This window comes from Teleopsis dalmanni, chromosome 2, assembly GCF_002237135.1.
Source record: "Teleopsis dalmanni isolate 2A chromosome 2, ASM223713v2, whole genome shotgun sequence".
Lineage (NCBI taxonomy): Eukaryota > Metazoa > Arthropoda > Insecta > Diptera > Diopsidae > Teleopsis > Teleopsis dalmanni.
The window spans coordinates 231,801,480-231,824,384 of record NC_051847.1 but is presented as its reverse complement, the minus strand read 5'-3'; the positions used below and the strand labels follow the sequence as shown (position 1 = coordinate 231,824,384).

General features: G+C 29.2%; 3 protein-coding genes and 1 long non-coding RNA gene across 4 annotated transcripts in view; 1 reads left to right on the top strand and 3 right to left on the bottom strand.

The window, feature by feature from the left end:
- Positions 1–772: 772 nt before the first annotated feature.
- On the bottom strand, positions 773–1,795 carry LOC119681483 (39S ribosomal protein L9, mitochondrial-like). The gene is made up of 3 exons (XM_038094691.1): positions 1,620–1,795; positions 1,237–1,563; positions 773–1,181 (listed from the first exon to the last, which is right to left on the bottom strand). The coding sequence occupies exons 1-3, from the start codon at positions 1,689–1,691 to the stop codon at positions 816–818; spliced, it is 765 nt and encodes a 254-aa protein (XP_037950619.1). The 5' UTR covers positions 1,692–1,795; the 3' UTR covers positions 773–815.
- Positions 1,796–3,130: 1,335 nt separating this feature from the next.
- On the bottom strand, positions 3,131–12,469 carry LOC119684127 (serine protease easter-like). The gene is made up of 4 exons (XM_038098089.1): positions 12,037–12,469; positions 4,339–4,535; positions 4,089–4,281; positions 3,131–4,032 (listed from the first exon to the last, which is right to left on the bottom strand). The coding sequence occupies exons 1-4, from the start codon at positions 12,113–12,115 to the stop codon at positions 3,299–3,301; spliced, it is 1,203 nt and encodes a 400-aa protein (XP_037954017.1). The 5' UTR covers positions 12,116–12,469; the 3' UTR covers positions 3,131–3,298.
- A 1,497-nt stretch (positions 12,470–13,966) lies between these two features.
- On the top strand, positions 13,967–14,532 carry LOC119685054. Its single transcript, XR_005252779.1, has 2 exons — positions 13,967–14,082; positions 14,138–14,532. It is a non-coding gene; the product is annotated as an uncharacterized LOC119685054 (long non-coding RNA).
- A 2,366-nt stretch (positions 14,533–16,898) lies between these two features.
- The window catches only part of LOC119676941 (phenoloxidase-activating enzyme-like), a 6,388-nt gene continuing 381 nt past the window's right edge, over positions 16,899–22,905 (bottom strand). The window contains exons 2-7 of the mRNA XM_038088208.1: positions 20,574–21,464; positions 17,984–18,086; positions 17,741–17,919; positions 17,563–17,676; positions 17,245–17,415; positions 16,899–17,159 (exon numbers count right to left, since the gene is read on the bottom strand). Of these exons, the coding sequence (XP_037944136.1) occupies positions 17,002–17,159; positions 17,245–17,415; positions 17,563–17,676; positions 17,741–17,919; positions 17,984–18,086; positions 20,574–21,464 (1,616 nt within the window). The 3' untranslated portion in view covers positions 16,899–17,001. The remainder of the gene's footprint in view (positions 17,160–17,244; positions 17,416–17,562; positions 17,677–17,740; positions 17,920–17,983; positions 18,087–20,573; positions 21,465–22,905) is intronic.

Below are 22,905 nucleotides of genomic sequence, written 5' to 3'. Positions count from 1 at the left end.
ACCCGTTTAGATCTAAACACATATTAGCGCATCATTATTTTCCAAAAATTATAATAAAAATAATTTTGAAATTATTATTAGTTATTCCAAGAGGCAGTTGTTTTGACCTAATTATTTTTTCTCTAATATTTTACATCAATTAAGTGTTTTAACCGGATTTCAGAATCCCCTAAAGTCATTGTTGTAGCCTGAGTACTTCAATGTTCTCTATGGTTCGCCTTATAAACGATTGAACTCAGATAGTTGTAAGAGTTCCAAAAACAGCCGGAACTATGTCCCGGAGCCACTCGTCGAAGACGACCAAGCGCCGTTCAACAACCCCCAAATCAGGACTTCACAAGCAGGTCCCAGCGGGTTACAACAACAAATAGTGTTAAGCTTCACTTGATCTGAGAATATCAGACGTAGACTCTGCCACTTTGCGAACATACTCGATTATTCTCCTACACTTTAGTTTCATCAAGATAACAAGGATCTCGGATATGAAATAAACTAAACTCAATTTACTATTTTTTCTTTATACTGTACTCTGTTCACTAGTCATATTCATTATTTTTGAATACCTTCATATTATTATATATTTATTTACAAGAATTGCAAATTTTTTGTGATCTATCTAAAGAATATTTAACATTATTCATTTAAAACCTTAATTTATATCAACTATATAGTAATCCGAAAACTCAAATCAATATTGTCTATATTTCAAAAACATTTTATTTGATTTTTTTAAATCAATATATATTTAAACCAAAGATTTATTTTATCCTATTATTAAAATAGGAAATTATATAAATATTATATTAACAAATTAATTATTCCTTTTTTTCTGCATTGTTACTAGCTGCTTCTTGCTCAGAACCAAATAATGGTTCTGACGGTAATTTCCAAAACTCAGGTACATATGGCAAACGTTCACTTGGATCAGTACTCCAATGGTGTATGCGGCATTTTACTGTTGCCTTTTCTAAATTATTTATCACCACAGTACAGAAAAAAATTTTACCTTCCTTGTTCATATCAGGACCTTCGATACGTTCCTTTGGCAGTGTAATACAGTCCTCAGGACATACAAAGCCAGCTTTCCTTAAAGAAGCTTTTATATGCCATTTTTCTATAACCCATGGTTGATCCTTATTCATGACAACACCTAACAACAAACCATTTAACATGTTTACAGTCTAAAAATATTATATATAAACTTAACAATTACAATAATATAAAAATTTTAAATACTCTTTGCGCATACGGTGAACTATGGGTTGATTTATCTTTTTCCATTTCTGTTTTTGCATATTGTTTGACACTTTCTTCTGTCTTATACACAGCAAGACCAGGCAATAGCAATTTATTGTAGGCAAATGTTGGCCTGGCCGCTACAACATCACCTTTATCGCCAACACCCTCAACGTATGTTTTGAGAACCACCTCTAAATCTGGACGCTTTTTTATACCAGTGTCTTCCACCAAGTCATATAAGAAGTGTTTTGCACGTAACCTCCTAGGTGGGCCATTTTTCTTTGCTAGCGGAGGCTCATATCGACGTTTTAATATAAACGTGGTCTACGGAACAGTTTATTAATAACTTTTATTAAATATCAATATACATTAATACACACCCGCACTTGTTGTTCCCAGGCTATTGAAGTTTTTAGCAATTTTATTTGTGAACTACAAAAGTTTTTAAGCATTTTAATTTATGAAATGTATTTTTTATGATTAAATAGGAAATCTCATAACATCTGCGGCATATGTTCCCCACAGCTGTGTTTGACGTTTATTCTACAATTTAAAAACAAATGTGCAGAATACTAAACGGCACATACACGATGTATACTTGTAAACCGATAATGCAGTTCTTAAAGAATTTTTTTACGGTAGATAGAAAACATCGAATACAGTGTACAACTTTTCAAAAATACCTCTTAGTAAGATAAGGCTGCAAAATGCAGCCATTGGACCGTAGAAGTCAGAAACTGAAACCTTGTTCTAATAATCAGGGTAAAGGAGATATCATAATGCAAAAGGTTTATTACCATATTTAGTCAATAAATATATGTGGGTCTATTCTTCAATAGACAATTAAATTGAAGTGTACACAAAAATTTGCTAATATATTCATTTTGCTATTCCTCAACTGTAAATAGTGACGTTTTCTGTCAAAAAGTGTATACTTTTTTATTCACTTATTAATTTTATTCAACATTTATTTGGCAAAGAGTTTTTAGAAGATATTTTATGTTATTTTTTAAATTTTTTAAAAATGGATAAAGGTAAAACAGAAATCGTGGACCAAAAGTTTGTACTTGAATATCAATGTAGAATTTTCCAACGATAGAAAAACTGTGAACTTTTATATTACAAGAATTGTACAAATATAAATATGTAAAAAAAATTTTAATATAAAAATTCTTAAAAAATTGCATATTAATTAACATTATATGTTACATCTTGTTTAATTATTTTCAATTACTGAATTTATATAATTTAACCGATACCGTTGCGATTTCCACCAGGAAATGCAATTATCGAGATTTTTAAGGTAATTTGTAGGACTTCAACCAATCCAAACTTAATAAGGTTTGGTTATTAAAAAAGATTCGGGAATCAAATTGACAGCGTTTGAGTACCAATCCCTTAATCCACAGCTTATTGACATCCAAGCACATCGCCACTGTAGACTGAAAGCTAAAAAGCACATCGCAGATATCACTTTGGAAAGATAAAGTGTAATAGTCGTTAAAATGATTTCTGAAATCCGGATTGGAAATTAGAGGATATTCGGCTCTCAGCAATAATGCATATTAGCATGTGCGAATAAAAGTCTCATATATTTTACTAACGGAGTTGAGAAGCGAAATGGGGCGCTAGCTCTATGGAAAAGACTTTAGGTATGGCTCTCTTTCATATTGAACTTCGAAAATGCTCAATATTGAAAAAATGAATGAAAAGGTCTACACATTTTCTCGGGAAGGATCACACTTGATGCTGATAACAAAATGCTTGAACTTAACTAAGAGAATCCTTTGAGATAGTATGGAGTCTTAATGCTAGAGAATAGGTTAGGCAAGTTCTGTCTGGGTTGCATCAGATTAAACCCGATATGAAAAAAGAAAATCATTTCAAAAATTATAAAAAACTATTTATTGATGCAGTAATAGAAATTTCATAAAACTTAATCATTTAAATAAAAATTATTATTAATAATATAATTTATTTTGTCTAATTTACAGTAGAAATATCAATATCAATTTTAATATTAGGCACATATGAGTATTACATATATCGTAAATTTAATTTATTTTACAATTGTTCTCTGTATCCAGTCCATGTAATTTCCAACTCTTGTATATACACCTGGCCAACCAGCTAAACCACACGGTGTGGGTCCAAACGAGACAACACCAGCCAAAAAATAATAACTACGCGCTTTATTTGTAACATCCAAGCTGACAAGTGGTCCGCCCGAATCACCGCGACATGAATCTATCCCTTCTAGACCACCTGCACACATTTGGCTATCTTCTAACAAAAAGCCTTGCTTACTATAAACATTTCTACATTCATTTAATTGTACGCCATTAACAGTTGCTTTTAGTTTTAAACTACTTGTCGAATCAGTTTCGGTTTTTCCCCAACCAGCAACATCCATTGCAATACCATCAAAAGTAGCAGAACGTAAATTAGTATTAGTAGGCAGGCAAATAGGACGCACAAACGATGAATATTGAATGTCACGACTCAAACGTAACAATGCTATATCATTTGCTTGATTTTTTGAGCTAGGATTATATTGTGGATGTGGAATAGTACGCTCAACTGTAACGTCAATGTGTTCAGGTGCACAATCTTCTTTACCGCGTACATCTACTTCACAATCTGGATTTGTTGTTGTGTCCCATTCTCCAAGACGTACACCAGTGAGTTTCCAATCAATTGGAATACCTTTACCATTAACACAATGCGATGCCGTGATAACATATCTTGAATTTATTAATGAACCACCACAATGATGTCCCTTTGCACCGCCAGCTATATATTATATTATAATTAATAATAATAAGTATTTTTGAATTTTATATATTTACGTTTTGTATATTCTATTAACGCCATCCAAGGAAATTCGTCAATTTTTGTTACATTGCCTCCATATACACGATTTGATAAAACATTGCCACATTGGCCTGGGTTTGGTAATAGTTGGTTATTACCGCCCGCAGGAGGACTAGCTGTTGTTTGTGCAACTGGTACAGCATTTTGGTACCGATCAGGACAGCATATCTAATATGAATAACTTATTTGCTTATGTTCGTATTTAGAATTTTGTTAAATACTTACCAAAACCTTGCCATTTTGATAGCCACACTGACTGCTACTCAAATAACGTCTATCTACATCGCTCAATGGTGAAGTAGTTAAAATATTGAAAAGATACTTGCAATCCTCCAAAATTATGCATAGTGCGCGTTCACGATTCGGTGTTATACATCGTCCAAAATTCGGCACTGACGCAGCTTCATTAGGAAAATAAAATTCTGAAATTTTAATATAATTAAAAAATTAATGAATATTAAGTTATTGGACTGTAATTCTAATTATTTTATTGTTTATTTTCATAGTAAACAAGTTGTTTAAAACATTGTTGTTTAGTGAAATAATAAATACTTTTAAACAAATCTTCATTCAATATTCATTAAATATTGAATATTAAATATAAATATGAAACATAAATATATGGTAATTTATGTATATATACATATATTATTTAAGTTATATACATGGATACTAAAATAAGGTACGCCTATGGCAAAATAATTTATAGTGCTCATAAGATTTACTAATACCGTGTGCGAGTTCGAGTAAATTGATGATATATTGAACGAAATAGTAAATTATGTCGGCATGGCAGTGAATGTTGGTATTTACCAGAATTCCGAGTAGGATAAATTAAATAAAAATTAGGTATAACCATTGAAAATTAATTTGAAAACTTTTAACCAAAAATATTAAATAAATGCAATAAATAAATACATAAATATTTACATAAGTGCAGTGCAAAAAATCCCTAGGAAATTTTAATTTACTTCACCTTAATTTACTCGAACTCGCACACGGCCTAAAATAAAATTAAGATTAGATTTGCTATTAGGGTTGCTCTATTGCTCCTTGCTACTACACCATTTCGTACACGTCTGCTTTTCATTTGCGAATGATTCTTGACTAAAACCATGTCTCCTCTATTTTATTTAAGTTGATTTGCTCATTATAGCCGCTAATGAGGATAATTTTCCATAAAAAAAGCTTTCATATAAATGAGCTAATTATCGACAAATCAGTTAATTATCAATAAATCAGCAAAGTTAAATCAAAAAATGTCGAATGCAACCCTTGAAAATAAATTTCCCACAAGGGAAATTACCAAAAAAAGATATATTCGTTATATTTACATGCATAAATCAATTTATACCAATGGAAACGACCAAATTTTATTTTCATTAACATAACATAGCAAAGTTTTAGCTGCAGTGGAAACATGATATAACAAGTATTAGGTACATTATCTTGCACTAAAATGATTTTTTGTAATATGTTTTATTATTAATATTTGAAATTACATCAGAAACATATTTATGTAGAGAATTTCTACAGAATTTTTTAAGCCCACGGGGATTTTTATTAATGTATAAAGGACGTGTGCGAGTTAGGCTAAGTTGATGCTAAACCAAATGGGAGATTTTTTGGGTTTTTTGCACTGCACACATTTAACCATTTATCACCACGTGTCGACACATCACTATATTATCGGCACAACTTAGAATTTCCCTCATTTAGAACGCAACTTAGCCTAACTCGCACAAGTCTAAAGTGTTACTTAGAATTTGGATTATTGTTTTGTTTTAAATTTATAAATTAAAATTATCTATATGTATATGTATATGAATTGAAATTGATAGACGAATATTGAAATATGAATTAAAATTAATATAACAATTCCGAGGCATGCTGATTGTCTAATTGATTCCATCCAAATTATATTTACTGCTAAAAATACTATATATAACAGTGTATCTCGACTGATTGTATGAAGTTCTCTCCTCAATGTATTAGAGAAACGCTTATGTTTTATTATTTATACTATACTGAATATATAGAAAGAGCACTATAAAAAATAATACATATTTTAATTTTCACAATTCTACAAATATAACTCTAAATAAATTACAAAGACTTTTAATGTGCTATAAAAATAAATTTAAATCAAATAAATCTAGTGTATTTTTTTTGTTTTTTTTTTTTTGGTTTGATTATTATATATACGTATGTATCTCTCAGTCTAATCAGTTAAAATAATTATTAAAAACAAAATTAGTTTTAATTACAATAAATTCATTTGTTTTATTGTTTAAAATTTGGAAATTATTCTCTTGAAGACTCGAATGCGAATATAGTAATAATTAATACGACAATTGACTCATATTCGCAAACAAAAATTACAGGTTATCATTTTTATGATAATAATTCCGTCTAAATGGTAGGGATTACCCGTATTTCTCTGAAATTAATTTAAACCAAACATGCATTTTTGCTTTCTATCATAGCAATGTGATTTTATTTTTATTGTTTATTTTTTTGATTTTTCTGTTTTATTTAGTATTTGTTTCAAAAAAATTTAATACTAGAATTTAAACTGGTTTTGTTAAGCTCATGTTTAGCAATATTAACTAAGATTCTATCGCAACGCAAAATTTTGCGATTTCTTTTTTGAAATAATATCATTTCAAGTTTCAAAAATTTTAAAACAAAATAAATGAAATAAATTTAAAAACAAATTTTTTTCAGAATATAATTTTTAAAAGGTTTACCAATATTTTGTTTTGGCAGATAATTATATTAACATAATGTAAATAATTTAATATTTGTGACAAATTATTTTTTGTTTACTACAAAACATTCTAGAAAAAGTGAAAAAATATATCAGAGACAGAGCACTAAAATTATTCTCTAAAGTTAATACGATACTTAACCCCGCCCTAACAATCCTTATGTCCACTTCTGGACTCTCAGGAAGATATGCTGATTTAAGGTTCGTCATCAACTAAAAGACAAATAAATGATATGATTTCTTAGCCTAGTTAAAGCCTAGTGTGGGGTAGAGATAAGCCCATCAGCCATCATAGAGTAAAAGTGCGTAATAGCACTAACTCAAGAAGAAAAAGTATACTTCATAATATTTTGATTTTTTTCTTTTTAAGAATACGAACATAATATAAACAAATCGGTTCATCATCGTTAGCATTGACACTATAACCAATAAGAAACATCTGGTCTTCTTAAATAAGACTTCTTTTATATGAATTATAACATCCAATTAAATAATCAGCATGCTTTCGATAATCCGAACATTCAATAATCCAATTACCACGGTAATCCGGATATGCCATTTATCTATAATTTAATGTCCACAACATTTAGAGACTTTTGTTAATAGGATAGATGTAAATGTCGTCACCTTTAGGCTAAAGTAAGATTAAATCTGTTTTATATTCTTTTTTTTTTATAGTATAAAAAACATAATACTGTCAGTAAACAAAATACTTCGTTAATCTGACCAAACTTTGTAATATAATTGTCGAGATTACCCATGATATACTACACAATCTTTTAAACAACCCTGTTATTAACTTTGACAATATAAATAACATCAAATTCAATCTCACTTTAAATATTTGTTGTGTGAATGATCTAAATCTATAAAAGTATGAATACCTACTTCATAATTAGCCACTTATGCTACTTTCTTAATAAAATAATAACCAGTCACACTTAAAAGGTAATGTGATATGAATGCAATTAGATATCTGATATTTAGTGAATCATATATGAAATGATCCCGAAGATTACATTATAGATTATAGATTACATTATAGATTATTATTAATTATAATGATATTTGACTTTACAATATTATGTGAGCTTTAACTTCATTATATATCTTGCTGAATTCTTTAACATTTACCATAGTTGTTATATCGCCGCATAAGGTTTTGCATGATTAACGATTTCCTAAAATACTATACTATGTGTTGTCACTTACTTCCACTTTTGCATTTGCATTATTCGTATGTAACTTCACAACCACTACATCGTTGAGCCAACTTTCTAATAATACATATAAATATATTACATACAGTAATGTGTAAGTGGAAAACTTTCTGCCATTATTGGGACAAATCCTGCTTATCGAAGACTTTGTACCTTTATGAATCATATCACATTTTCTTCTTCATGTAGATCTAAGGCTCTTAGCCTTTTTTTTTGTCATAGTAATTCCTATTCAAAACCATTCCTTCAAAAAAACTCATTCCTTCATGTAATATAACTCACTTTGGATCTATAAACGAAAATAGAATGAATTGCACTTCTATAGATGGTGTAGTTGAGGTCCCATGAGAATAGTCGCGAATTAAAAATATTTTCATGTGCTTAGAAAGCTTAACTGGCACATTGATATTTTATGCTTTTCGTCTTTCATCCAATCATGATTCACACACTTAGTTTTTCTCTAAATTATTATAAAGACAATCTTCCTTGTCTTTCCTTCAAATATTACGCTTATATGATTTCTGCTTCATCCCAAAATAACTATGTAGTCCGTATATACCGTATATATGGTTATAGTTATTTTTCTGAACATATTACCAGTTCTTATAAGCTATGTAATAGTATAGAGTCAACAGAGATTAAAAAGGTCGTTGACAATGTGTTGCCTTGTTAAAGCCCAGCTTTGTATTTCGAAAGCATCCGTCAGTTTTTGCTGTATTTCGATTTTCTAAAGAATACGAAGTCTTTAGAGTCCTCATCACTAGTCAATGTATACCTAATATATATATCTAAAGGTATATCTAAAGGTACATCAACGTTAAGCTCATAACATTTTTCTATATTCAGCTTGAGTAGAAACACTTGATCAGCTGTTAAAGAGTTGGATCTATATTCATATTGATGACCTGTAAGAATGATCTCTGCGTATATTTCAAGCTGCTTTGATTTAATAATAGCTAAGATTCGCATTAGTTGCTTCTCTTATGCACAGACAATATTTTGAATATATTATTATCTTATAATAATAAGATAAGCTGCCAGTAATCAGCTGCTATTTAAGTCCAAAAATATTACCATAACACCCAAGTTATTGCTGTGTAAGACGACGGTTTCATTAGTATACATGAATATTTTGAAACTTGGGTGCTTAGTAAATAGCATTACGACCTTATGTTATACCCGCGTTGGAGAGTAAAGTTTCATAGATATTTGTTGGACACTCCAACCGCGAACTATTATATGTATATGCTATTTACAGTGAAACAGACTCAGTAACAAAAATAAAGCTGAAGAGGAGATCTTATGTGTAGATCAAAACTAAAAAACGCCTGAAAACTATCGACTCGTAATCTGGACTGATAGAGAGACTTGTTGCAGGATGCAAAATTGAAAACCGATTTTAAAGACGATGTTTAGTTATTTCGTATATTATAATCTAAAGACTTGATAACGTAGCAATTAAAAAAACAATACGTGGTTTTATTAATTATAAAAATTAATTAATTTTGCTTTTATAATTTTTTGTATCTACAAAAACGTAAATACAAGATTTTAATAATAAATATACACTAATAATTTCCTATATTGTATTTTTATAATTGTTTTTTTAACTTGTTTGCCTTTAGAAATTTTAACCTCCTCACCAGCTCAGTATATAAGCTATGTATAATCTATGTTTGCTTGCTTATAAATATCTTGAATAAATGGAAGTAAATATTGTTTTTAAGTATTAATCTGCTGTTGCTAAATATCTGCACAGTGGGAACAGTGACGTCTTAATGTGTAAATACTTAAAGCATCCACCAAGTCAAAAATGACATTAGAGAAAATTTAAAATAAATATTCGGGAAAAACCAATAAACCGACACCGAAAAGTGCAATGACAACGATTGTAGTTAGTGACTCATGAGGCAGTTATTGCTGTTGAATCTGCTGTAATGTTCTTTCCAATTGCTTATTGATAATATATCTGATGAACCACCACAATGTGCAATTTTACTTTTACAGTAGTTATGGGATATATGTTAACAGGTGATAGAGCAATTATTGTTATTGTATCATGGATAAATCTATAGGCTTTGTTCCTGTTAACTGGGAAAAGTGACACTTGGGTATGGACAGAGAAGTGAATGGAATATGGATCGAAACACTTAAAGGTGCAATACATTAAAGAATTTGAAGGCTTTACTTGCTCAGAAAATATTATGATTAATGAATGAGGATTTATAAGAAACCAAATAACAGTATTTTAAATATTATTGACAATACCAAAACTAAGTCCATAGTCAGAGAAGGGATTCGAAGGACTATATGTTTGTATTAATCCCTTATGACTGTTTAAAAGGAAATAAAATGTTGTAAATTATTGAAATGATTTGAAAGACACCCAAGTCATTTACAGGCTACAAGCTTGTTAAAAACTTAATGTTATTATGATAAAGATATGGCTTGTTTATAACCAATTGATTAATTACGCCACTTAAACTCCAAACAAGATTTTGTGAGTTAATTTGTCAAAAAAAAAACATGACTCAAAGGCAACTAAAAAAAACCAGATGACTCTTGCAAGTAGAATATTGGAAGAGTGAGAAAAAAAAAAGATACAAGCAATTATAACATGCAAAAGTTGGTTAATTGCATTAAAAAACTGCTACAATATATAATAAATATTAAGGCGACATCAAATTATTCAGAGTCTTCAATAAACATCCTTCAATAACTTCTCTTTCAGATGCTTTATATAATAATATTGCTATTTTAATTTTACTTGCCCCATCTTGTTATCATTTTTTAAAACATATATAACATAACAATATATGTATATAAAAACATTCCAGCAAACATTGCATTTCCTTGTTATCTACTTTATATTACGAGCCATTTAAGAAGATAATAAGGAAGGAAAGAAATAGAAAGAGTATTCAATCTAATAAAGCAGTATTTCTCGACCTACAATGTTGTGCGGATCTAAAAATTTCCAACATGGTTTACAAGGATCAGTACTAATATCTTCTAACAAAATAATTTCATTAATGACCTAAACACATAAATTTATGGACCAATAGCAGTTATTAGAGAGGTAGTGGAAAAACCCTATATTAGTAGATTTATTAATTTTTTACAAAAATCCCATGAACACACTTTCTATATGCTCTGTTCTATTTGTGTTTGTGAAAAATATTTGCTTTTAAAAATATTTTGTATTTTTTTTCAAATTCTAGAGACGAGAAGTAACCAGAAGTTAAAGAAAAATTTGGAAAAAGTGTCTATGGCGAGTTATTGGACTTTCTAACAAAAATCATCGTATGTATGGTATACATTACAATTCGAATAATCAATTATGCCGTCACTGGTGATCTTATTAAATACTAAAGAGGCGATATAATAAAAGTCAAACTTTATAATATTTCTCTAAACTATGACTTGAAAAATAAGAACTTAAAAAAATTAGGTTATTATATGGTATTGTTGTATTTTTGATTACATTAACAATGAACCTCTGAATTCCTTTAACATGCCTGTGTTTAATATATTAATTAACAAAACTTTTAAAAATAATTATGTATGTTTACATGAAAAAAAGTTTAATATACTCTGTATACTCTATATATATCCTGTTTTTATACTCTGTATAAATATATATGCTTCTGTATTATCTACCCAGTCAATGAAAGTTAGATTATTTATAATACATTTAAGAGATACTATCAATCTTGACTAGATTCTTATAAAAATATTTTTATATTATATCAAATCTACAGTAGCTTCCCAATTATTGATTTGATATGTTGATTTAATTAAATAATTAATATTATTTCGTCACTTTTTGTGTTTTGCTAAGCCAGAAAAACAGTAATATAAGAAGAAGACATCATTTTGAACAACGCGTTCTTTTTGAACTATTAATGTTCAAGGCGATCTCATGAAACTTACGTGCTGCAGACCTTTCGACTAAAATTCCCCCAAAGAAGCAGGAGAAGAAGATGATATTTATTAACACCGGTTTTTTCATGATTTTTGTTCCGTGCTGTTTAATCGTTATACTTTTATTCTTTTTTTTTCTTATTTATTAATTTTGTTTTTTGTTTTTTATTAAAGAGATAGTGAAAAATATTGTTGATATAAATTTATTTACATATAAATATTATTATAACTGTGAAATTTGCACGGCACTATATATTTTACACTATATAAAAATTTATTGATTTTGAGGACAGATACTATTTATTTTCATTTGCTTAATTAATTTGCTTATGTTAATCGAGTTCAATAAATTAAGAATAAAAAGTGAAAATTCTGTTTCACGCGCTTGACGAGTCTATAGAACCTTAAACGACGAGTTGTAGCTAAGCGTCAGATGTCAACTAAGCTGTGAATTAAATTTTTGGTACTAAGAAGAGCTTTCGAGAATTTGAATATGGGGAGATCGTTGAGAGAGAGATATATAGAGAGAGAGAGAGTGTAGCGCATATCGCAATCGGATGAGAACTGCATATTTTATTAGTGTAAACATCAAAAACAAATAATTTTCTCCTAGTCTTTTGAGATTGAAGGTTTTAAAGTTATCAGTAAAAAATTGTCTCGTTTATAAAAATATAAATGGAAAATGCTTTAAGCGTACATATATATCACCATTGAGTAGGTGTGATTGATGAAATTATTCAAATATGATCAATTATAATTTACTTGAAGATAAACAATTTATAGATAGTTAATTTTCTTAATGTGAACAGAAGACTTTAATCAAAACGAATTATTCAAAAAGTATTCAGATAAAACTCTGAACAAGCACAATTAAATTAACTTAGAGTAAATAGGTTACTTAGAGCATATATGAAAATATTTAATGGATAATGGATTAATTAATACTCAATTCTACAAATTAACTTAAAGGCATTATTTTCTCTTTAATTAATGTGTTATTCGTAAAATTGGTTTTTAACTATTAATGATTTCAAATCGGTTTGTTTTAAACAAAGGTTTTTCCATCCAAATGTGTCTTTCCGATTGCAAATATGAATAAAACCCAGTTTTATAATTTAATTTGTAAATATAAATTTTTACAATCATTATTTGAAGATAATACTGAAGTAATACTGAAGTACTGGAGTATTACTATAGTACTGAAGTAGTTCTATAGTAGTGCTGAAGTAGTACTGAAGTAGTACTATAGTTGTACTGAAGTAGTATTATAGTAGTACTGAAATAGTACTATAGTATTGAAGTAGTACAATAGTAGTACTGAAGTAATACTATAATAGTACTGAAGTAGTACTATAGCAGTACTGAAGTAGTACTATAGTAGTACTGAAATAGTGCTATAGTAGTACTGAAGTAGTACTATAGTTGTACTGAAGTAGTACTATAGTTGTACTGAAGTAGTACTACAGCTGTACTGAAGTAGTGCTATAGTTGTACTGAAGTAGTACTATAGTTGTACTGAAGTAGTACTACAGCAGTACTGAAGTAGTGCTATAGTTGTACTGAAGTAATACTATAGCAGTACTGAAGTAGTGCTATAGTTGTACTGAAGTAGTACTATAGTAGTACTGAAGTAGTACTATAGTTGAACTGAAGTAGTACTATAGTAGTACTGAAGTAGTGCTATAGTTGAACTGAAGTAGTACTGAAGTAGCACTCAGTAGTACTGTAGTGGTTCTATATAGTATTAGTAGTAGTAGTAGTAGCATATAGTAGCACCAATTTTTAATATTATATTGTCTATGCAATAAAAATCTTTGAGTTCATATCAAAATTGTTATTTCCAAAGATATCATTGATCTTTTTGTCAAACGAAGTTATATACCCATCGAAACAAATTATTATTTACTTTTATTATTTGTGTTAAAAATTTAATTTGATATAATAAAAAAAAAATACACTTTTGTAAATTTATTTTTAAAACTTTTAGACTTTTCCCACAATATGCAATATAACATTGTGCAAAATTTGGAGTTATATGTATAAATTTGTATAAATGTATGTCAAATTTTTTATTTTAATATTAAATATAACTAATCAAATTATTTATTAGCTATTAGCTGAGAATATCTTCATTACTTTTGGATTTTATTTAATTCAAGATTTAACATGGAGGGAGCAGTTGGTGAGCACCTTATTAATATCAGTTTAAAGGTAATCGAGGTAGGACATCGCGTGGGTGAGATAGCGAAAAACGTTAAGGACAACCAATTAACATGGCCTATTTGCAAATGTGCTGCACTATTTGTCTTTGGCATTATCCTGACCAAGCGTCTTGAACGTGTAGTTCCCCTCGTCGTGCAAAATTAATGTGGTTGCATGGGATTTTGTCCATTGGGTGCTAATATAAATGTACACTGCTAAATTACACGAGTAAGTATAATGTCTTTGTATGTTGGAGAATAGATTTAAACTTGCAATAAAAAATAGTGTTGTTTTATAAAGTCATTGGTTTGTTTAATTTTCATTTTTTTAAACAATTTGTAAATTACATATGTAAAAGCTATAAAGATAACACCTGAACCAATATTATAACGAATAATTATTTTTGTGTTTATTGTAGTAAAAACCGTTGTAAAGTAAAAAAATCTTTTTGAACGTGGAATAATATTAACTTTATGATGTTTAAAAAATCAACCTGGTTTACTTCTTATTATATATTGAAGTAAACCAGACTAATTGTTGCTTTTTAGAATGCAAATTAATAGATATAATTTTGTAAATAATTGTATTAAAGCAAACATTATTTGAACACGTTTTGTATGTTTTTGAAAAAATCCCTAACTGTGTTCTCCTACTCCAAAATTTTGGAACCGCTAGGTGGCATCTATAATTAATCCAACTTAACACCAACACGAGTTTCATGGAAAGGAGAAAGAATGAATACTTATAAAATGTACATTCAACTAATCTAATGGACTCCAGGTCACTAAAGTAATATGATCTAGCAGTATGAGTATAAAAGACATCTTTGTTTTAACTAACTACGTCGTATACAATTATTTAAGTTATTTGCACACAGTATATTTAAAATTAACGAAATTATTTGTATAATAATTCCTGTCATCATCTTGGTTCTTATAATTAATTAGAAATCTTAACCTTGCCTCAAGCACGATCGTTTTTGCAACACATTCTTCTTAAGACATTACTGAAATTAAATTTTGATTGATGATTGATGAAATGAATTTCATCACAACTGTCATAATATAAGCAAACGAAAAAAAAAATTAATATTGAGAAGGCTGAAAAATTTTACGGTTTCATATTTTATTATTTTCTATACAAAAGAACTATTACACTAAATATATGAAAAAGTTTCTTGGGTTTCAATATGCATGAAAATAGAAATAAAACCACTGACTAGTTTAAAAATCTAATGAAAGTTTATTAAAGTTTAACTGTTGTTAGATAAAAGTTTCTTAAAGGTAGCAGATAATACTTAAATTATCTAGTTACAAGCATCTAGATACTGTATTTAGGTACATAATGCTGTACCTTTAATTTTATTCGGATATTTTTTCTTTCCTATACTTTGTATCTATATCTACATACAAAAATTCTTTATTTTTATATTTTTTGAATAGATACAAATAGACACTAAGCAAAAAAATGTATTAAATAGTTATAGTCTAGTATTAAAAGTATTAAAATATCCCAATAGAGAGATATCAATATATATCCATTGAGAATTGTTGCTTTAATAACATTTGATATCTGTCTTTTGACAACCAATTTATATAGTTTACGTGGATCAACCAACACCTATAAGCGACAATTTGTGCGATAAAGCACCAGACCCACGAGTATTCAATGAATCTAAAGTTCACAACATCATCGACATTATAAAACTGTCATTTGATTTATAATTAACTTATCCGCCTCCAATTTGATATGACAGCTCTCACTTTAATAATGAGAAACATCACCTGAAACATCTATGAGTCTTTTGGATATATAAAGTTTGATAAACATCACTTTTAAGCTTTTTTGTATGGTAGAAATTATTAGTCTTGAACCTAAATAAAATATTATAGGTAAGGTTCTGCACCTCTACATGGCGATTACGTAGTATAAATATCATCCAGGTCAACACTACAGGTAAAAATTGAATTTTCTATATAAAAATGTTGTATTTTATATTCTGTTTATATACTATGCAAAGAAATTCAGCGCCTTAAGAAAAAATTGGATAATAATATTTTCTTTTTGTACAGAGACCACCCTAAATATGGACTCTAAGTAAAAATGTTACAGGCTGTATTCTGCGTCTTAATATAGAGATTGTATGGCATGAATATAATGCGAATCGATTTCGCAGTCAAGGCGTCTACTAAATTTTTATATGTATATAGATTTTCAATGGGATATATATAACTCATCAGAAAAAATATGTTAAAATTAGTACAAATCGGAAGCATCATCCCACTAAGATGAAAAGTATGTGTACTCCAATACTGATTATCAGATATATTAAGTTTCAATTGTTGTCATTATATTAATTCAGATTTTAGATTAAAAAAGTGCAACGCTAGCAAGTTCCTCGCCAAGCCATTCTTAGACTATGAATTATTTTTAATGAATAAATATATCCTCAAATTATCAGTTTAGTTAATGTTTGTTTCATAAAATTTATTTTATAATAAATAATAAATTTTTTGTTGCAATACTGAAATAACCGAATTGTAACTAAATATTTATTAATAATAAAAAAGGTTTTAACATTACAATGAAAAAATTGAATGCTACGCCACTTCGAACAATACGTGTAGTTAAACGTTATTATTTTCTATTGTGGGTAAATAAACGTTTTCATAAGCGTTGGAATAAATTTTTTTTATTCTGCATTACAAATGTTTAAACAAATAGAGATTAAGCGTCTCCTTATTTGCTCAAGGACTTCCAAGTTTCAAGTACCTACGCCATTTGCTGAATAATCCAACTGATGTAGGAACTCACACGGGTGTAAACACCGGGGAAATTAGTTATCCCGCATATTCTAGGACCAAATGCTACAATCCCCATTATTGTGAGACGCCTATTTATTTCCATCATAAAGGGACCACCACTATCACCTGTAATAAAAGAATTTCAGTTAAACTACTGTAAGTTCTCCTAAAAAAATATTATATATATTATAACACATTATTTGATAATAACCTCTGCAGACATCATTATGTGGTTCTCCTTGAGCACAAATTTGTGCAGGTGTTATGACGATGGGATTCTCAAAATTTTCCGTATATTTTGCGTAGTTTATAGCACATTCAGTTGTATTAATAATCGGTAAACGTAATTGTTTTAGAGTGGAATTACCTTCATTGGTAATACCTATATTGAAAAGTATGTTTTGAAATTTTGATTTTAAAATAAATGATACAAGAATAATAATTTAAAATTATGGTATGTAAATTATACATTTTTTTCTGGAAAAACTATTAGTTTTATTTTAAAATTATGTTTAGTTAAATAATATACCATCTTCGTTATTGCTGCTCCATCCAACAACTATACCAGTAGTTCCTATTATAATCTGGTCGTTATCGACCGACAAAGTATTATCCAAAGGTAAGCAGATTGTGCCAAACTCAACTATAAAAGTTTTAGGGTTAATAAAAACATTTAAAAATACCAAAAGTTATATTAATTAAAATACCTGGCATATTAGCGGGTATGCGTACTTTAAGTATTGCTATATCATTTGCATATTTAGGTTCATCATATTTGGGATGTATTATAACTTGTTCTATTTGAAGTATGTTAGGCGAATTACAATTGTTAGCATTTAGACGGCATTCCGCTGGTAGTTGCTCCTCTCCGATACGCACATAAGATCTTAAAATACAACAAAAAAATAAGTGAAACATGAGAGGTAAGGCTACACCTTGTCTTTACATACAATTTCAAGTCCCTCACCAAATTATTAACGCAATGAGCAGCTGTTAGTACATGTGTGCGACTAATAAGGGAACCCAAGCATCTATAGTTGACGCTATTGTCTGCTATAAAGATTAACAAAATTAAAATTTAATATAATAGTTTTTAATTGTGACTTATATAATATGACTGAATAAGATCCGAAGTTAAAAATGTCAGTTAATTAATACGACTGAAATATAACATAAAATAGAGAATTTAGCTGAGGTATTGTAGCCGCTTTTTACTCTTCTACTTATTGACCTTGTAATAATTGAAATATAAATCTATTTCAAAATGATCAGAATACTTAGTTATTTATGAAAAACGCGTTCAGTTCCCAATAAGGATATATAGTAGTATATTAATAATAACATTCCTTTTATATCGTTCCTTAATTGTGCATTTCCTGACGATCACAGGGCACGAGTTGATAAGATAATAAGAAATTTTATTCTGTATTTCACAGAAACAGTGATTAAATTCAGATTCAGATGACTGAGAAACGTCATTTTTGCTCGAATAAACTGTTTGGCACTGTCTTGGGCCTTTAGAGTCAACGTAAGCATGTTTCTATGTATTCTATGTTTATAACTATTGATTAAGTCTGTCAAGACGATGTCAAGCAAAAGAATCAGCTCCCTTCATAGATCCCGAAATATTCCTTTCGTTATTCGATATATATATATATATTCAATTATTGTATGCTTTGCTTAATCTATATCTATATTTTCAGTGGTTGACTTTATCTATAAAAGTAAAATGGAAAATGAAGATAATTCAAATGTTTGTAAGAATGAAGTATGTGTATTTATGAGTAAATTAAAAGAAGAGCCTTATCGTGGATTGTTAACTGCTGGTTTACTATTTGCTTTTGGTATACTTGCGATAAGGAAAGCTCGTACTCTTATTCAGGAACTGATGTAATTATGTGATCAATTGATTATGTGAAAGTTTGCTAATAAGAATATTGTTCAAATATGTTCAAATGTTTGTTCAGAAATTGTTGTTTCGATTATTCAAAATTTTTATAAACAAAATTAAAATATAAACTAACGTCTAGAATAAGTGTTTTCTTTTTTTTTAATAGTTTTATTTAATTATTATATATATTTATATATGTATTTCACGGTTATAGTAAGTTGTTATTCAAGCGTCCATCCAATTGATAAATTGTGTTTTTGTAAGAAACAATCTTGAATTGTTTAAAGAAAATATTACAAAAAAAAGTTGTGCTTTGACGTTAATAATATTATAGAATAGGACTCAAGTTCTCTTAATTATAGAATAGAATATCAGTTAAATTTGTGTAAAGTGAGTTCTACAATATTTGGTTGTATAACAAGTATTATGCATTATTCTATTTTCCATTTTAACATTAATATTTTTATAAAAATGAACTGAAGTTATCTTAATTATGGAACAAAATAACACGTAACTTTGTGTGGAGTGACAGACGTCCAGACTTATTAACGTGATTTCCTGCCGTGTTGGCTTAAAATCACTGTGTTCTTCACACATGCATCGGTACATTGTGCCGATGAACGCGCCATTGGAATCTCCTTAGTAATTTCGCCGAGTACCAAAGTATGGTAGAGATTCATGCAAGACATAACTTCCATCTTGGTACGATGCGAGGCCTATCTTTAACCTCTGCTACAATGTAAGTTGTAGCACCCGGTGGTAAATACGCCGAATGCAACCATTTAACTGAATATTCTTCCTGCGTAAGTTTGGATATTAACCACAGGCACTACGAGTCTGGCCTCAACTGGTCAGCACAGCCAAAGCTGCGGGCCACTGACCCCCGTAGTAACAGATTTACACCTACGGTCAAGTGTCGCTTATACACTTCGTGCATAAGTGTCGCCATGGTACCGGGATTTTCGTCGTCTCTTATGACAGGTATGCCTTATCTCGGGAATATTCCAAACCCTTACCCGCAGGGGGATCTGTGGAGTGGCAATTGGCCGTTGGCAACCATCACCCAAGTATACTCGATAAAATGATCTGCATGGTGGACATTCAACTGATACGCTTTATAGATTAGGCGTAAAGAACATTAACAAAAACATTATTGTGACGGTAAAACTTCGGTTCAGGAGAGGAAGTATACTATGTCACTGCATAATTAGTTAATAAATCTAATTAAAGAGAAAATATTATTAATTTAAAGAAGATGAATAAGAACTAGTTTCAGGGTTTGATTGGAAGTTTTCTAGTTTTAGTGTTATAAAAAATATATATATAAACAAATTAAGAGATTTGCGTTTTATATACTGAAATAAAGATAGTAAATAATTTAATTTAATTACTGGTTCATGGTAAAAGTTAGAGTATATATGGTAGACACACACACACAATTGAAGATTTAGTTTATAATCGTGTTATCGAAATTATGAATGGCTGAACTCATGTAGAATTTTATTTTCAATTTTCAATATTTTTTTGTTTAAAATTGATTTTTTAATTTCACAGTTAATGCTTAAAACATTCATTTTTTAATAGCACTTCTTATATTTGTTTTACAATTCCAAGAATCTTTCTATTGTATTATTCAACTCATTACTTACTTATATTCAAATAGGCTAAGCGTACCAACCAAAGATATTGCCCGGGTTTAGTTTCTAAGCCACCAATAATACGCATTTCGATTAAGCTTCCACATTGCGGAGAATTGATGCTCGTTTTACTCTGCACTGGGTTCTCACGTGATCTGCTGTTATTCGTGCTTGATTCAGTATTAATTTTTTTATTCGTACGACTCACTTTTCTTCCACGACCTCTGCCAATTTTGACATGGTGTTGATTGTCGTTATTTGTGATTTGTATACCATGAACTGGTCGTTGTGTAGTTACAGACTTGACTTCTGTTGAAGTTGGGAAGATAATTGATTTGTGCAAAATTTTATCATCTGGGTAAATAAATCGGGAATCATCATTATCTTGGCTAAATTTATTACGGAAATCACTAAAACTATTGTCATGTTGATGTCTATGATTATTATGAAAATGTTCTGTATGTCGAAATTGATAATCTTCATCCAAAAACGGATGCGGGCAATTATACTGAGTCGTTGGATCTTTATAATCTAATACATTGGAATATAAATTATAATCAGTGTTAAATTTTTCTTTTGGAATTAGTCTTTGATTAGGTGTTCGATCCCAAACCCAAATATCCTTTGAGGAGTTATCTTCATAGGCTGCACGAAATGCTGTGTGTTCAGTACGCTTTAATGGATCTTCAGCAAGCAACACATTTTCTACACTCGATAATGTATTACGTGCAGGACAACAAACAAACACTTCGTCTCCATGTCCGGATTGACACTCCTCATTGGTAAAGTACGATCTATGATATTGTGTATTATGTGGTGATAAAGTCTTGATTAATTCGCAGTCTTTAAAAGATATACAGTTGCATGTTGATGATTGTTTATAAAATGTTACTGCTTGTGCATCTGTAAAAAATGGGATTAAAAAAAATAAAAATAAAGAATTGCAATTAAAAAACAATTAATTTATATATTCAATATAATCGTTCAAAAAATATTATTTATATTAAATATTGTCTTATGGCGCACACGTGTTAGTTGTATAAAAGATTCGATGATTTATATTCCTTAAGATTAAATTATTTTTCATTAATAATTTACTTCTATTTGAAAAAAAAAATTTATGAATTTATTAAATATTTTTATTAAGACATGACTTAGCATTTTGGGCGTTGATCTTAATTATCATAATTATTTTTACTTTTATTTTTTACTTAATTTTCTTGTGTTTTCTGTGTTCGTTGACCTCTAAATGATTTGTACTAATTATAAGTTATTGGAATTGTAATATTACTCATATAAATAGTGGAATTTCTATAGACATTCAGATACTTCTTTTAACCTAGAAACTTTTTTATTTCACATAGACGCTTTAATATAGATTAAATCATAAAAAATAAATGAACGAACGAAATTTTATAAACTCAAAAATAATTAATTAATTAGTTAATCAAGATTTAAAATTAGTGAATGAGTTTTAAATGAAAATCTGGTAGTCATGGAGTATCACCAATAATAGGCTATGACATAATTCTTCGAAAGATCTATGGTCCCTTACGCATTGGCGACGAATATCAAATTAGATGGAACGTTGAGCTATACTTTACTATTGACATAGCAAAGGGCATAAAAATTCAGCGGTTTCGCTGGCTTGGTCATGTCTTGCAAATGGAAGAAAGTATTCCGGCTAGAAAGGTGTTTGATTCGGTGCCCATAGATGGAAAATGCTGTAGAAGACGTCCGCATCTTCGGTGGAAACACCAAGTGACCAACGATTTGGGGGCGCTCGGTACTACCAACTGGTGACAGCAAGCAACTAATCGGACTGACTGGCGTAGGCTACTCGACGCGACCAAGGACGACTCACGTCTGTAATGGCCAACTAATAGATTTATATATTATAGTCTGCATAAATTGGATAAAATCAAGTTTACATCAATTCAATACAATTTGAAGATCTAGTAAATTAATACCCAATTTCATAGCCATAACTTAAGTCTTAACATTAATTTAAGTATGAATTAAAACAGCACAGTTAGAGTGACTTAAACATGACTTAAATCAGTGTTGAAACTGTAAAATCGGCCTTTAATTTATTAGATCTTCAAAATGTATTGATTGATGGAAAGTAGACTTTGTCTAACTTATGCAATCTATATTACATAAATTTGTAAATATTTGTTATAACATAACCAACCTACAATAGGTGCTTTATTGCGCAATATAATTTCTATATTTATTGAAAATATCAAATCACATCATTTATAAAAATATCATCATCCCATTTATAGAAGCATATTGCTTATGAGATTAAGCTATATTGGATATAATATTAAGTATAACATAA

Coding starts and splice junctions, on each gene's coding strand:
- LOC119681483 (XM_038094691.1), bottom strand. CDS start 1,691: ATGCTTAAAAACTTTTGTAGTTCACAAATAAAATTGCTAAAAACTTCA. Junction 1,564..1,619: donor CCTGGGAACAACAAGTGCGG/GTGTGTATTAAT, acceptor ACTGTTCCGTAG/ACCACGTTTATATTAAAACG. Junction 1,182..1,236: donor GTTCACCGTATGCGCAAAGA/GTATTTAAAATT, acceptor TAATATTTTTAG/ACTGTAAACATGTTAAATGG.
- LOC119684127 (XM_038098089.1), bottom strand. CDS start 12,115: ATGAAAAAACCGGTGTTAATAAATATCATCTTCTTCTCCTGCTTCTTT. Junction 4,282..4,338: donor ATCAAAATGGCAAGGTTTTG/GTAAGTATTTAA, acceptor TATTCATATTAG/ATATGCTGTCCTGATCGGTA. Junction 4,033..4,088: donor GTTAATAGAATATACAAAAC/GTAAATATATAA, acceptor TATAATATATAG/CTGGCGGTGCAAAGGGACAT.